This window comes from Dysidea avara, chromosome 15 (genome assembly GCF_963678975.1).
Source record: "Dysidea avara chromosome 15, odDysAvar1.4, whole genome shotgun sequence".
Lineage (NCBI taxonomy): Eukaryota > Metazoa > Porifera > Demospongiae > Dictyoceratida > Dysideidae > Dysidea > Dysidea avara.
This window is the reverse complement of record NC_089286.1, coordinates 937,195-950,885: the sequence shown is the minus strand read 5'-3', so window position 1 is coordinate 950,885 and position 13,691 is coordinate 937,195. Positions and strand designations below refer to the sequence as shown.

Genomic DNA, 13,691 nt, shown 5'->3' with positions numbered 1-13,691 from the left:
CAATCCACTCAGTACAAAAAGTATCACTTTTAGATATGTGGTACCATAAGGAAGCCGTTATACACTACTACAAATCAATGCCTTACACTGTACGTATAGAAATGGGACACAAAGAAGGACAAAGGTAAGCATGTATATTGATTGTACTGTGGTATGCCAAAAGGGACCTGTCAGGCTGAAGCAACATTTATAGCAGTGAAAAGTAATTACACCTGTAGCCTTAGCCATTGTTGAGTTGCAGTTGTCTGAAGGCATCAGGCAGATCCACAATTTCAGACACATTACAACAATTGAAATGTAATGAAGACATTCATGAGAATGCGTGGTTTCTATGACAACAATGACACTAGCGCTGCAGATTTCAACAGATTCAGCTACTAATGCATTACTGCAAAAGAAAGAGGTAAGTAGTGTAAATAGCTTCTACAATATGGAGTCAGTGGAATTTATAAACCCTGATGCTCTCTTGCTAATGTAAAACTTCGTAATAAATACCTGCTGAACGATCATGAAGCTTGATCTTGTCCTTTTCTGTGTTGCAGTGTAAATTGTCTGCATCTTCTGGATGAGCTGAAAATGAGCTATGTAAAATATGATACCATTATACAATGCTCCAGATAAATAATTAGTTACCCATCATCCTTGTCAACTATAACTCTATCAGTTTTTGACTTCTTAGCCTGTGGTTCGGTAGCAGAATTGGCAACATTTAGAATTGTGGCTGTTTGGCCCACATTCCTTAAGGATACCTCCTCCACTTCTATAGTTGCAGATTCTTCATATTCTTTGATGATATGTAGTGGTATATCTTTTTCCAGTTCCCAGGTAGCATAGCAATCATCTAATCCAAGCCATAAAACCTATTAAATAATCATTTAATTCTGAAAAGTACATACGCATTGCATATGTATTTACTTTATAGTGAGTAAGAGAACATGTACTTGTTTTCTCCAGTACTGACTCAATCACAGCATTGCGGCTGTTAACAGTTGAACTGAGTGCCCGTGGCTTATGGAGGAAACAAAAACGACTCTTCTGTTCAGGTGTGTTTATGCATCCGGTTTTTACTCGACCAGGCAGTCCATCATATTGAATATACCCTGCATCACTTGCTGCACAAACTGCTCGATGGTTCTTCATGTTACCATCTATTACAAGAACTGTGCCACAACCAGGAACTAAACACCGATGACCTATTAATGAATATGTATTACATATTTGCAAGGATATATACCAAAAAAGAAAGGATAGCCAAAATGTAAACTACAACAAAGAAAGCCAAGAAGATGTACTTTGATATGCACATTATACAACAACTATTATATCTATTGTTTATGTCTAAAACCAGTCTCAATTTTCCCTGCTAACGATGAAGCAGTATTGTTTAGGTAAAACTAAGCTTTCATACTGACCCAAAACACTATCATCAAGTTGCTATGGAATTTTTTTAATTGTTAAACAGAATTTTCTAGTGACTGACTGACTGACTAATGCACAGCCCCACTGTCAATTATTATGAAATGAAGTGGCCACTCCGCTTTGTTTCCAGCTATGATGTTCCACCCCATTACAGAAGCAAAGAACAGTACAATAAATACTTGCGCAATTAATCCAACTGCTATGGACACTATAATGCTTGTGGTATACAGCACTGAAAATGACATGTTATAGCCAATCAACACCTACGTATGCAGTAGATGAGATAAAAATGGGGACATGACAGAAGACAAAGTAATGTGCATGATGCATGCATTGTGGTTGCTGCAGTTGGCAAGAAAAGCATGGAACAGCAAACAACAAAGCCCGTAGTGTTAAGTGAATTTTGGCTGGCTGAAAGCATCAGTCAGTTAGTTAGAAAGTTCAGTTAAACAGAAATTCTGTAGAAGAAACTGTGTTGTTCTAGAGGATGATTCTGCAACCTAACCAATACTGTTAAGCTATAGTAATCTACACAATGTTTTGGACAAAAGACCAGACCTCATTACCCTACAATATAATAGCTAAGTTTATAATTATTAGCTACACATGTCTGCCATATTTTATATCCTGTGTCTAAGAAAAAAAAACAGCAACGGTATGAAGTCATAAGGGTATGACAAGCCATACACTCCTGTATTATAATACGATTTAAGCAAAGAAATTGTTTCCTTTGGCTTTAGACTTATGTTCTAGTTGACAGCCCTATGCACAAAGAAAAATGTGTGAAGTTATAGCTTATATGTAACAAACAATCTCATTGTACCAACTATTGATGTGATGGTACAATGCATGTTTTGATAAGTGACACTCTAATACAAAGCCATAAAGCCATTATTCTATTGCATTTCAGAGAAAAAATGGAACCAAAGGAGGAATAAGTCCATATTATATGTGCTGCACAAGTGCACATACCATGCGTCAAAGACAATTGTCAAACTTCTTACAGTAATAAAAATCAATACTGTACCTTTAGCCATTATTTTGATTTACACTTATTTGATAGCTGGTATGGAATATTCTTGTTGTGGAGATTTAAATTTGTGATTTGTAAAGTCTGTTGAGTGTTGACTAAACATTTTGACAAGATGAAATGCTTGAATATTGCATTGGGGAACACACTATAAGTAAAAATTTCAGTGAATTGTAACGCAAATTGTCAATTTGTCAAAAATTATTGTTATTTACCTACCTGAGTATGTTCCATGAAATAGTTTTTGGAATATAGGTGTAAACTCAAGCAAAGTTAAGGAAGGATTGCTGTGAAACACTAATTGTGCTACACTAAGATCATCAGGGTACCACTGAGTTACTCTAAGCATGGCATAGCGAATATGTGCAGATTCAAGTCTTCTTCTGTCCATTTTGAGCCTCTTTCCAACTCCATTCAAAGCAAACGTAATCCTATGGTGACAAAGTAGAGCAGCATATTAAGACTGTGATTGGGAGTTATATATTAAACTTTTAGTTAAACCTTTTACTAAGACTCATGAATAGTTGTTGCTGTAAGCCAGCTGAGATCAAAAGTGTGTTGTTTTATTCAATAATCACATACAGTACCATATGATCCAGGTTGTTTATTTAGTAAGTTTAAGTATGAGCTTTATCTGAAATTAGACATAAAAATGGTTGCTGTAGTGTGGGGACATTCGTAAAATTTGTATGGACGACTATTGTAAGAAAATGTTTGAACAGCAATATCTCAGCCAAGAAGGAAGATATCGAACTCTAACTAGCAGGTATAGCTATAAGACAATATGTGCATAAATGTGACCAGATTTGCAAAAAGGGGTCTTCCACACACATCCAATTCTGTGAACCTGGGAGACCATAACTATGTGTTCAAGTAACACATTAACCTGAATTTTTCACTATTCAGCTATGTTGGTTCTCACTTCTGACAAAATTGCAAGTCAATGACTCTTTCCAATCTAAAGTTATGAATTGTCAAAGTTAGGGGTGGGCGGTATTGATCAATATCATACCACGGTATTTTGATTATAAATATTGCGGTATTACTAAATACCTACTAAATATGTACAAGCAAGATACTGACTATTATCCACAATTAATGCTTATCTGTGTTTCTTTTTCTTTTTAGGATTTGGAATGCAGTTGAACAAGTTTTACAATTATAATGTCATACTGTAAACTGTATACAATCACAATTAACAATATTATTTGTCTTGATGAGTTCTATAAGGTTGATAAGCTAGTCTTTCATCATCAAAAAGTTGTACAATAAAAAGCTAATACTTTTATAGATGCCGAAAAACTTACAAGTTTTTTGATAAAAAGACTAGCATATCAACCTTGTCAGGTTTCATAGTAGCTCTGAACGGTGAGACAACATTTCCTGCTGTGCTAAACAGCCTCTCTGATGCCGAACTGGTGGCACAAACACACAAATACTTTTGTGCAAGCTTTGCAAGTACTGGAAAGTTAAACTGCTGCCTTTTCCACCACATCAGTGGATCCTCTTCAAAATCTAGCCTGTGTCCTGACAGATATCCATCTATTTCCTTCATCACAATCTGTCTATGCTGCTCCTCTTGATTGACAGGGGAAGCGTGCTCTTGTTCTTGTTCTCTAATCCTAAACTCAAAGTCCTTGAACAAAGTTCCAAGGTTACGTTTCTTCTTTGGGGCTGATGGCTGGAGAGAAGAGTGTGCAACTTCTTGTGTTCTAGATGATTCTGCTCTAGAACTATTCTGCTGTACTTCTTGTAGTTCGTGGCAAACTTCTAAAGCATCATCAGTCACTTTCTGCTTAATGGACATCAACTCAACTTCTTGCACATGTTCAAAGTATTTTACCTTGAAGCGAGGATCTAAGAATGTAGCTACTTGAAGAATTTCATTCACGGTGTCATTTAATCTGCTATAGCGGCCTTTGATGTTATCAACAATACGATGCTTGATATCCCCCTAGTTAATGCTGTATCTTCAGCACCTTCCTTCAGCAAGTCACTTTCCAACAAATACAGCATTGGGATGACAGCTGACACTGTAGCATACTGCTCCCCTGATAAGATGTCTGTCAAGCCAGACAGTGGTGAGACTGCACTATCAATTGATTCCAGAACATCAAGGTCCTGCCAAGTAGGTACCAGATGGCTAGTAGTGCGGTCACTGCTCAGCACTAATCTGATAGGCTCCTTCTGTTCCAAAATTCTTGATACCATTTTTGACATTGAACCCCACCTGGTAGGGCAGTCCTACAGGTAAGAGAAATATTTCATTTTTTAATTTGTACAAACATGTTTGTACAAACATTGAAACATACTTCACATGTTTGCCTTACTTACTGCAACTAAGGAATGCTGCTTGAGTTAATCTGAGCTTTTGTCAGTTCCCTTTTCCTCTTCCAGCTCATTGAAAAAGAACTGACAATTTTCCTACACACACCAAGTGCCCGACTGCATCGACTGTCATCTTGCACAGATTTAGTGACAGCAAGGTGTAAGTTGTGGCCAAAACAGGGAAGCCTTAGCCAGTCTAAGATCCTCGCAGCAGAAATGATGTTGCTACCATTGTCTGTTGTAATGCAAATTTGGTTAACAACATCCAAGCTCCAAGTCTCCAATGCTGCTTTCATTGCTTCTGCCAAATTAGCTCCTGTGTGATCCTCAGGTAAGTATTGGGTCTGTAAGCACTTATTACACAGCTGCCATTCATCATTGATGTAGTGTATGGTGTAACTGATATAAGGTACCATCCCCACACTTGACCACATATCTGTTGTTGATGAAAAATGGCTTATTGAGCTAATTTCTTGCTTAACTTGCTGCTTCACGGTGGCATGGAGGCTTGGTAAAGCTATTCTTGAAATATTATTGCGACTTGGAATGTCGTAGTGTGAATCAAAAGTTTTAACCATTTTTCTAAAGCCAGCACCTTCGACGGTATTAATAGGTAAGCAGTCTTTGGCTATGAAATAAGTAATAGAATCGCTTAGTTCCTTCCATTTCTTTCCCTTCCGATTGTATGGCTGTGAGCGGACCATCGCTTCTTGATAAGTAGGTTGATTAACCGGTGGAACTCATCTTGCTCGTTGTTCAGTGGAGTCCTCCTTAGCTTTCACTGCGTCCATAGCCTCTTTGTATACTGTTGAGTGATTATTCTTTAAATGTGAAAATAAATTCGAGGTGTTTCCATGTTTAGCCAACACGTGTTTACGACAAAGACGACAAACGGCACTTCCATCGTCAACCACTCTCCCATCAGCACCTTTCTCTAAACCGAAACAATCCCATGCTACACTCTTCGTTCTGGTTTTATTAACAAGTTCTGCCATACCGTACAAGCAACTAGCACCAGTTGGAATAATACGTATACCATTCGAGAACCGGTTATTTCCGGTATTTTAGGTATATCGGTATGCGGTATTTTTAAATGTTAAATATTTAGTTAATCGGTTTTAAAAATATATTGCACAACAACTAAATACCGGTATACCGCCCACCCCTAGTCAAAGTTGGTAAATTGGATGTGTGTGGAAGACCCCTTTTCGCAATCCAGTCACAAATACAATTTTCAGTTGATTTTGAAAACAACTCTAGATTCCTATTCTTTCAGCTAATTTATAACCATACCTGCCAGTTAGAGCTCAATATCTTCTGTCTTAGCTGAGATATCGTCATTCAAAAATTTCTTCCTATAGTCGCCCATACAGATTTTACGAACATCCCAACACTACAGTGGCCATTTTATGTCTGCAACGTAATTTCGGATAAGGTTCATTAAACTGAATTGTTCTTGGTCATGTTAGTGCCTCAGCACCTAATGTAGTAACAAGTCAGCCTTTTCCACCCTTGCACAATGCATGAGTCCATTACATAATGTACAAGTATTAGTTTCTCAGAGGTTACAAGCGATCAGCAAACTATTTAAATATGCATGTTATCCTCGAATGTTATCCATACTTAAAACTGAATACCATATACATACAGATTTTCAAGGTACATAATTTTCGCAGATCAACAAATTTCAGGATTTTCACAAATTTATTTTCAAAGATTATTTGTTTTCACTTATAGATTACTAGGGCTTTATGACAAATTCAGCACTTTTCTGTCTCAAATTAATGTGTACCGTGGCAAGGCAGAGTACAATATAACGGTCGGCCCTCGGTCATTTTCCGACCAAGTGATGCTGTTGACCGATCAATGTAGCCGTTGGTCGGTCATTTGTTCCGATCAAATTTTTTGCAACTGTAATTCTTTATTATTAGTCTTTATAACCTTTACTTTTGTGTTTTTTAGTTCAGAAACTAATGGATATAAAGAAAGTTGATTCTGGTCATTCATTTACACTCCCAGAAAAGTGTGAAAAGTTTGCTGCAATTTATGATGACCTGCAGGATAAAATTGCACAAGTGTCAATTACAGATGAACTTTTGGCAGGTATGCTAATGATGTATGATTTTACAATGGCTACAAGTCTTTTGCATATGTAAATGTCTTAAGTGGCTGGTCTTTTCCTACTAGTGCTTGTTGATAAAGAGTTTACATATATGTTTCAATAGGATACCCAGTGTTTGTGATCAAATGCTGATTAGATTTCAAGTTTCTGAGTTATGATGTTAATAGCAAAATAATTAGAATGAGACACTTGATGTGAATCCTACTAGATTAGTTCTAACGTTTGTGTTACATCATTGCTATAGGTCTTGGTAAACTGGTCAAGAAAGAGATACAGCGTGGAGCATCAGCTGAAAGTTGCAGTGTCATGCACATAATACAAATTATTTTTTAATGTGCTTTAAATCGCTCCTCATACACCATGCAACTTTGGATACTGAATGTACGTATGCAACAATAAAAAATTGAGCAAGTAAGGACAACACCAATCACTTAATGATTGCCTATACTTTACTCAATAAATTGAAATTAAAATTCAATTTGATCACAATCTTACATTTTAAAAAATACTGCACTTGTAAATATCCATAACTAGCATTGGTACCTGCCCTACGTGCAGGACCATCTTCACATTAAATATTTCAATGCTGGGAACCTTATGCCATCCTGCTAAAATTAATGATGCAAAGCATCAGAGTTGTTTGTTTGTGGTGTTGACAGTAGGGCTGAGCGATACTGCCATTTTAGTATCAAGCCACTGTTCCCGATACTGAATAGTTTACGGTACTTACAAATAAGTCAATTATAACTGGTGATACATAGTTTATTGCTCAGTATTCCTGCAGGATGTCTTTAAAGGTAGCATCAAACTAGGGGTAGTGTAAACAGTGGACCCGAACTCACGGGGACCCAACTTTTTGTGGCATCAAGACACACGGTAGTGTGTCGTGCGGCCCAAGAAGCCGGTGCGTAATACCCGTGAGTATATTGACAGGAAGAAAGAAAACGTAATTTTCGCACCTCCGTAGCTCTGTGCTTCCTTGATGAAACAAGACGATTTTTGCTGTGGACACTCCCTCCACCTTCAGCACACCACATCCCAAATTTGAGCGAAATCGCTTCAAACGTTCCCGAGATATGCGACTTCAAAAATTGGCTTAGTTTCTTCGTTTTTTTTTCTTCTTATTTTTCTTCCTTTTCGCACACTTACAAAAACTGCTATAAAACGCGAACGCCATATCCGATCGCCTTGAAATTTGGTACACAGAAGGGGGGTATAAAGGCGCATCTCTGTACCAACTTTGGCTGGAATACGATAAACAGGCAGAGTTATGAGCGATTATTCACTAAAAATAACACCAATATGTTGTCACGCCTACAGGGTAAACCGCGTATGGGAAGAAGCTGAAAATCGGTGGGTGAATAGGTTAACTATTGAACCTCAAACCTTTTGTGGTTTGAAAGAAATCGAGCTAAAAACCAGGAAGATACAACGAAAAAACCAACAGTGTGTAACAATTACGCAATCGAGATTAGCTAATAAAAAACGACTGCTTGCCATGCCTACCAGGTAAACCGCTTGGGGTAATGCTTTGAAAATCGCTGTACAGATGGAGTTATCATCTTAGAAAGGCTCTTCAATGGTGTAGAAGAATCAGACTTAAAGCCACGGAGTTATAACACGAAATCTAACTTGGTATAGCAAGTGCGAGATCGAGATACTCTAATAGAGCAGTCATCCTAATAGAGCAGTCACCCTGAAGAGAATTCAAGAAATCAGCTAGAAACAAGTAACCTGTATAGAGATCAGCTACAAACAAGTCACCCTGTAGAGAGATCAGCCACAAACAATTCACCCAGTAGAGAGATCAGCTAGAAGAAGTTACCTTGTAGGGAATTCATGCAACAATAGAAAGAGATAATTCAGCTGGAAGAAATCACCTTGTAGAGTTCAGCTACAAAGAAACCACAATGTAGAGAGTTCAGCTACAAACAAATCACCCTGTAGAGAGATCAGATAGAAGAAGTTAACTTGTAGAGAGTTCAGCTACAAAGAAACCATCATGTAGAGAGTTCAGCTGCAAACGAATCACCTGTAGAGAGTTCAGCAACAAAGAAATCTCCCTGTAGAGAGATCAGCTAGGAGAAGTTTCCTTGTAGAGAGTTCAGTTACAAAGAAACCACCATGTAGAGAATTCGTTTACAAACTAGTGACCCTGTAGAGACATCAGCTAGAAGAAATTACCTTGTAAAGAGTTCAGCTACATAGAAACCATTCTGTAAAGAGCTCAGCTGCAAACAAATCACCTGTACAGAATTCAGCTACAAACAAATCACCCTGTAGAGAGATCAGCTAGAAGAAGTTACCTTGTAGAGAGTTCAGCTACAAAGAAACCATCATGTGGAGAGTTCAGCTGCAAACAAATCACCTGTAGAGAGTTCAGCTACAAACCAATCTCCCTGTAGAGAGATCAGCTAGAAGAAGTTTCCTTGTAGAGAGTTCAGCCACAAACAAATCACCCTGTAGAAAGATCAGCTAGAAGAAGTTACCTTGTAGAGAGTTCAGTTACAAAGACACCACCATGTAGAAAGTTCAGCTACAAACTAGTGACCTTGTGGAGACATCAGCTAGAAGAAACTACCTTGTAGAGAGCTCAGCTACAAAGAAACCATTCTGTAAAGAGCTCAGCTGCAAACAAATTACCTGTACAGAATTCAGCTACAAACAAATCACCCTGTAGAAAGATCAGCTAGAAGAAGTCACCTTGTAGAGAGTTCAGCTACAAAGAAACCACCATGTAGGGAGTTCAGCTAGAAGAAGTTACCTTGTAGAGAGTTCAGCTACAAAGAAACCATCATGAAGAGAGTTCAGCTGTAAACAAATCTCCCTGTAGAGAGTTTAGTTAGAAGAAGTTACCTTGTAGAGAGTTCAGCTACAAAGAAAACATTCTGTAAAGAGCTCAGCTGCCAACAAATCACCTGTACAGAATTCAGCTACAAACAAATCACCCTGTAGAGAGATCAGCTAGAAGAAATTATCTTGTAGATAGTTCAGCTACAAACAAATCACCCTGTAGAGAGATCAGCTAGAAGAAGTTACCTTGTAGAGAGTTCAGCCACAGATTTAAAGAAACCATCATGTGGAGAGTTTAGCTGCAAACAAATCACCTGTAGAGAGTTCAGCTACAAAGAAACCACCATGTAGGGAGTTCAGCTAGAAGAAGTTACCTTGTAGAGAGTTCAGCTACAAAGAAATCTCCCTGTAGAGAAATCAGCTAGAAGAAGTTACCTTGTAGATAGTTCAGCTACAAACAAATCTCCCTGTAGAGAGATCAGCTAGAAGAAATTACCTTGTAGAGAGTTTAGCTACAAAGAAACCATCATGTAGAGAGTTCAGCTGCAAAGAAATCACCACTTCCCAAATTTCAAGGCAATAGCTCTTTCCAATCTGAAGTTATCAATTGTCAAAGTTGGCAAATTGGATGTGTGGAAGGCCATTTTTCGCAAATCCGGTCACATATGTATTATATGTGACCGGATTTACGAAAAAGGGTCTTCCACACACATTCAATTCTATGAACTTGAATGACCATACCTTTGTGCTCAAAGAAGATACTAACCTGAAATTTTGTTCATGTATTAACCTATGTTGTTACTCATCACTGTCCAAATTTCAAGGCAATACTATTTTCCTATCTGACATTATGAACTGCCAAAGGTCGTAAATTGGATGTATGTGGAAGACCCCTTTTCGTAAATCCGGTCACATATATATAATTTGTACATTTACTGATAAAATATTTAAAGTACATGTACTTCATCTTTTCTTCTTCCTGTAGTAAAGAAAAAAAACATAGGTTAAAGAAGTCCCAAAGCTGGCCATAGGCCGGCTTTGGGGTATACAAATACAAAAAGAAATGAAATCTAATCCAAAACAGCCAAGCTGTAAAAAAAGTGTGCGGCCCCAGAAAGGCTATGGTGAAAAAAGATGTGAAATCCAAGGTGGCGGCCAAGAAATGGCTGTGATGGTAGGTTAATGGTAAAAATTCTAGTAACGACAATTCAGGTGATTTTTGTGCCAATTGACCAAGCGGCAGAATAATTCACCAGAATTGTTGTTATTAAAATTTTTACCATTAACCTATCATCACAGCCATTTCTTGGCCGCCACCTTGGATTTCATATCTTTTTTCACCATAGCCTTTCTGGGGCCGCACACTTTTTTTACAGCTTGGCTGTTTTGGATTAGATTTTATATACTTCACAGTTTTATACATTCCATACCTGTGCTAGATAGTCAAAGTGTGTCATGTTTCATGGCCAATCCACCCTTTCTCCATCACTGTGTCTCACACGATGTTTATATTAATTAGAAATTATAAGCTCCTCTGAAAACGTATCTGCAGCTAGCTGCACAATGAGCATACTGGTCTATTATAATGCCTAGCTACTACAGTTTAGAAACATTGTGCAAACAAGTATTCCAGGTAGAATGAAGCAATCACTGCAAGTTACACCATCAGCTTAATAACGAATACCTCGACCAAGACTTTACACTTAGTACATCATGTAGTACACCATGGGTGCATGAAGATGAAGGCTTGCTAAATGCCAGCTGCTTGAGCTGAGGGCCAATGCTAAGCAGTCCAGACCCTTCAGCTAGCCCCTCAGGGTAGTAGGCACTTATAATTTCTAGGCATTGTACAAGGCACCACGATCACTGTGACAGAGAAAGAGTGGTCTGGCCATGCAAGACTAGCCACTGTGACTCACAAAGGTATCTAGTACAAGTATAGACTGTATAAAACTGTGAAGTATATAAAATTCCACGAAATTTGGATCCCAGGGTCCCTGGTTCCACTGTTTATACCTACCCTCAAACTAGCCACTATCATCCTTGTTTATAGTAACAGTTATTGTAACACATGCTTTGAGGTTATGTTATGGTGTTCACACCTTTCTGCAGGGGTAACCAGGTTGTGACTTACAAGAATTCTTAGCCAAGTACTGCATAACAAATGGTTTTAAGTGACAGTAATGTACAGGCATGGTATCACAATTATTAATAACAAAATGTTATACTTTCAAAATATCTTGATATATTGCTAAAACGAAAATATCGCTCAGCCCTATAGTTGACAGGAATGTAGTCTCTACCAGTGACTTCAACAACAACAAAATAAACAAACGAGTGTAAGGAAAATTTTAAAATTTCATATTTGAGTAGAGATCTGTCATCATAGAAACAAAAAGCAATGAAATCAATGGAGGTCATCAGCACTCACAGCTATACTAGTGATAGTGGACATTTAATTTCTATAATGATGTAAATAATGACTGAAGTAGGAATTAAATGTGCACTAGACAGCTGCAGGTGTTGATAACTTCCCTTGTTTCTTTGCTTTTTTGTGTGATCTCTACTTAAATGTAAAATTCCTTACAGTTGTATGATGGACGGATGTCACAACTGACAAAATGGCGGTGTTAGTGTGGGGACTGTGACACATATTCATCCATAGCTTCACCAGACAAAACCACACCAATGTTGTGATGTGGATGCAAAACTGCATTCATTTGTCTTGTAAGTAGCTCACCTTGCCCCTTACTGCAGTACAGGTACATAAACATTATCATAGCGAAACACCATATCTCCCAATACCCCTGTGTAAAATGTCCCCACACTATCACCACCATTTTTATGTTGCAATGTCAGTGCAAATAAGGTTAACGTATACTGAGGGGAGTGTCCTAGTCTTCTGTTAATAAAAAATTAAGCAACAACATTATAGCGCACAAAACAAAATTAATATTAAACACTGTCTATATTGTGATATGATAGTGCATAATCAGTTTTAATTGTTTACTGCTTTAGATTGTATACAACTAAATTATGTGTGTACACACAACTTGTAAGCAGAATAGAAATTGATGTTGAATATTACTTTACTATTAAAGGTTTACCAGTTTGAAAAGTGTGCAGTACCAAATAATCACTCCAAAAGGGAAGAATTTGCTGAAAAGTTGGCAATATATGGAGTCTCACTAAGTGAATACATGTTTTCACTTGAAGAAGGAGTCTCCACTACAAAGTATGTATTTATTGGACATTGTACATACTGTGTGTAAGTATATTCAATCTCTTTGTAGACGACGCTTGGAGTCAGATTTCAGTGTTACCACTCCAAGAAAGTCACCAAGACTACACGTAGATTAACCTGATTGTTGTAGGCTTAGCTAAGAAACAATAATATAGTCCACTGCTGCTTGCTAAACTTGCACAAAGGTGCAGCCATGTCAGTATAATTATGCACACAAGTGAATAACACAAATACTTGTTCTTTAATTCTGTTTACTGTACTCATTATAATCTGTACTCCCAATACATCTCAACTGGTATGATTACTAAAGTGATCTGTTTACCTTTACATGTTACATATATCAGTATCACAGGTACTACATGTATCTTAAGTTGTTCAGTTAGACAGTTACTATAGAACTTTTCTTTTAATCCAGGTACTATGGTTAACTCAAGTTGTCCATAGTAACTTAAGATTGGTTGTAGTCCGGGTACTATGGATAACTCAAGTTGTCTATAGTAACTTAAGATTGGTGCATGGTAGTCCAGGTACTATGGATAACTCAAGTTGTCCATAGTAACTTTAGTTACTAACTAACTTAAGATTGGTGGTAGTCCAGGTACTATGGATAACTCAAGTTGTCCATAGTAACTTTAGTTACTAAGTAACTTAAGATTGGTGGTAGTCCAGGTACTATGGATAACTCAAGTTGTCCATAGTAACTTTAGTTACTAAGTAACTTAAGATTGGTGGTAGTCCAGGTACTATGGATAACT

The 13,691-nt window shown here is 37.6% G+C and overlaps 1 protein-coding gene across 1 annotated transcript; it reads right to left on the bottom strand.

Moving 5' to 3' along the window:
* Positions 1 to 4,788: 4,788 nt before the first annotated feature.
* On the bottom strand, positions 4,789 to 5,481 carry LOC136245960 (E3 SUMO-protein ligase ZBED1-like). Its single transcript, XM_066037412.1, has one exon. It carries the CDS (start codon positions 5,479 to 5,481, stop codon positions 4,789 to 4,791), a length of 693 nt encoding a protein of 230 aa, XP_065893484.1.
* Positions 5,482 to 13,691: the final 8,210 nt, after the last annotated feature.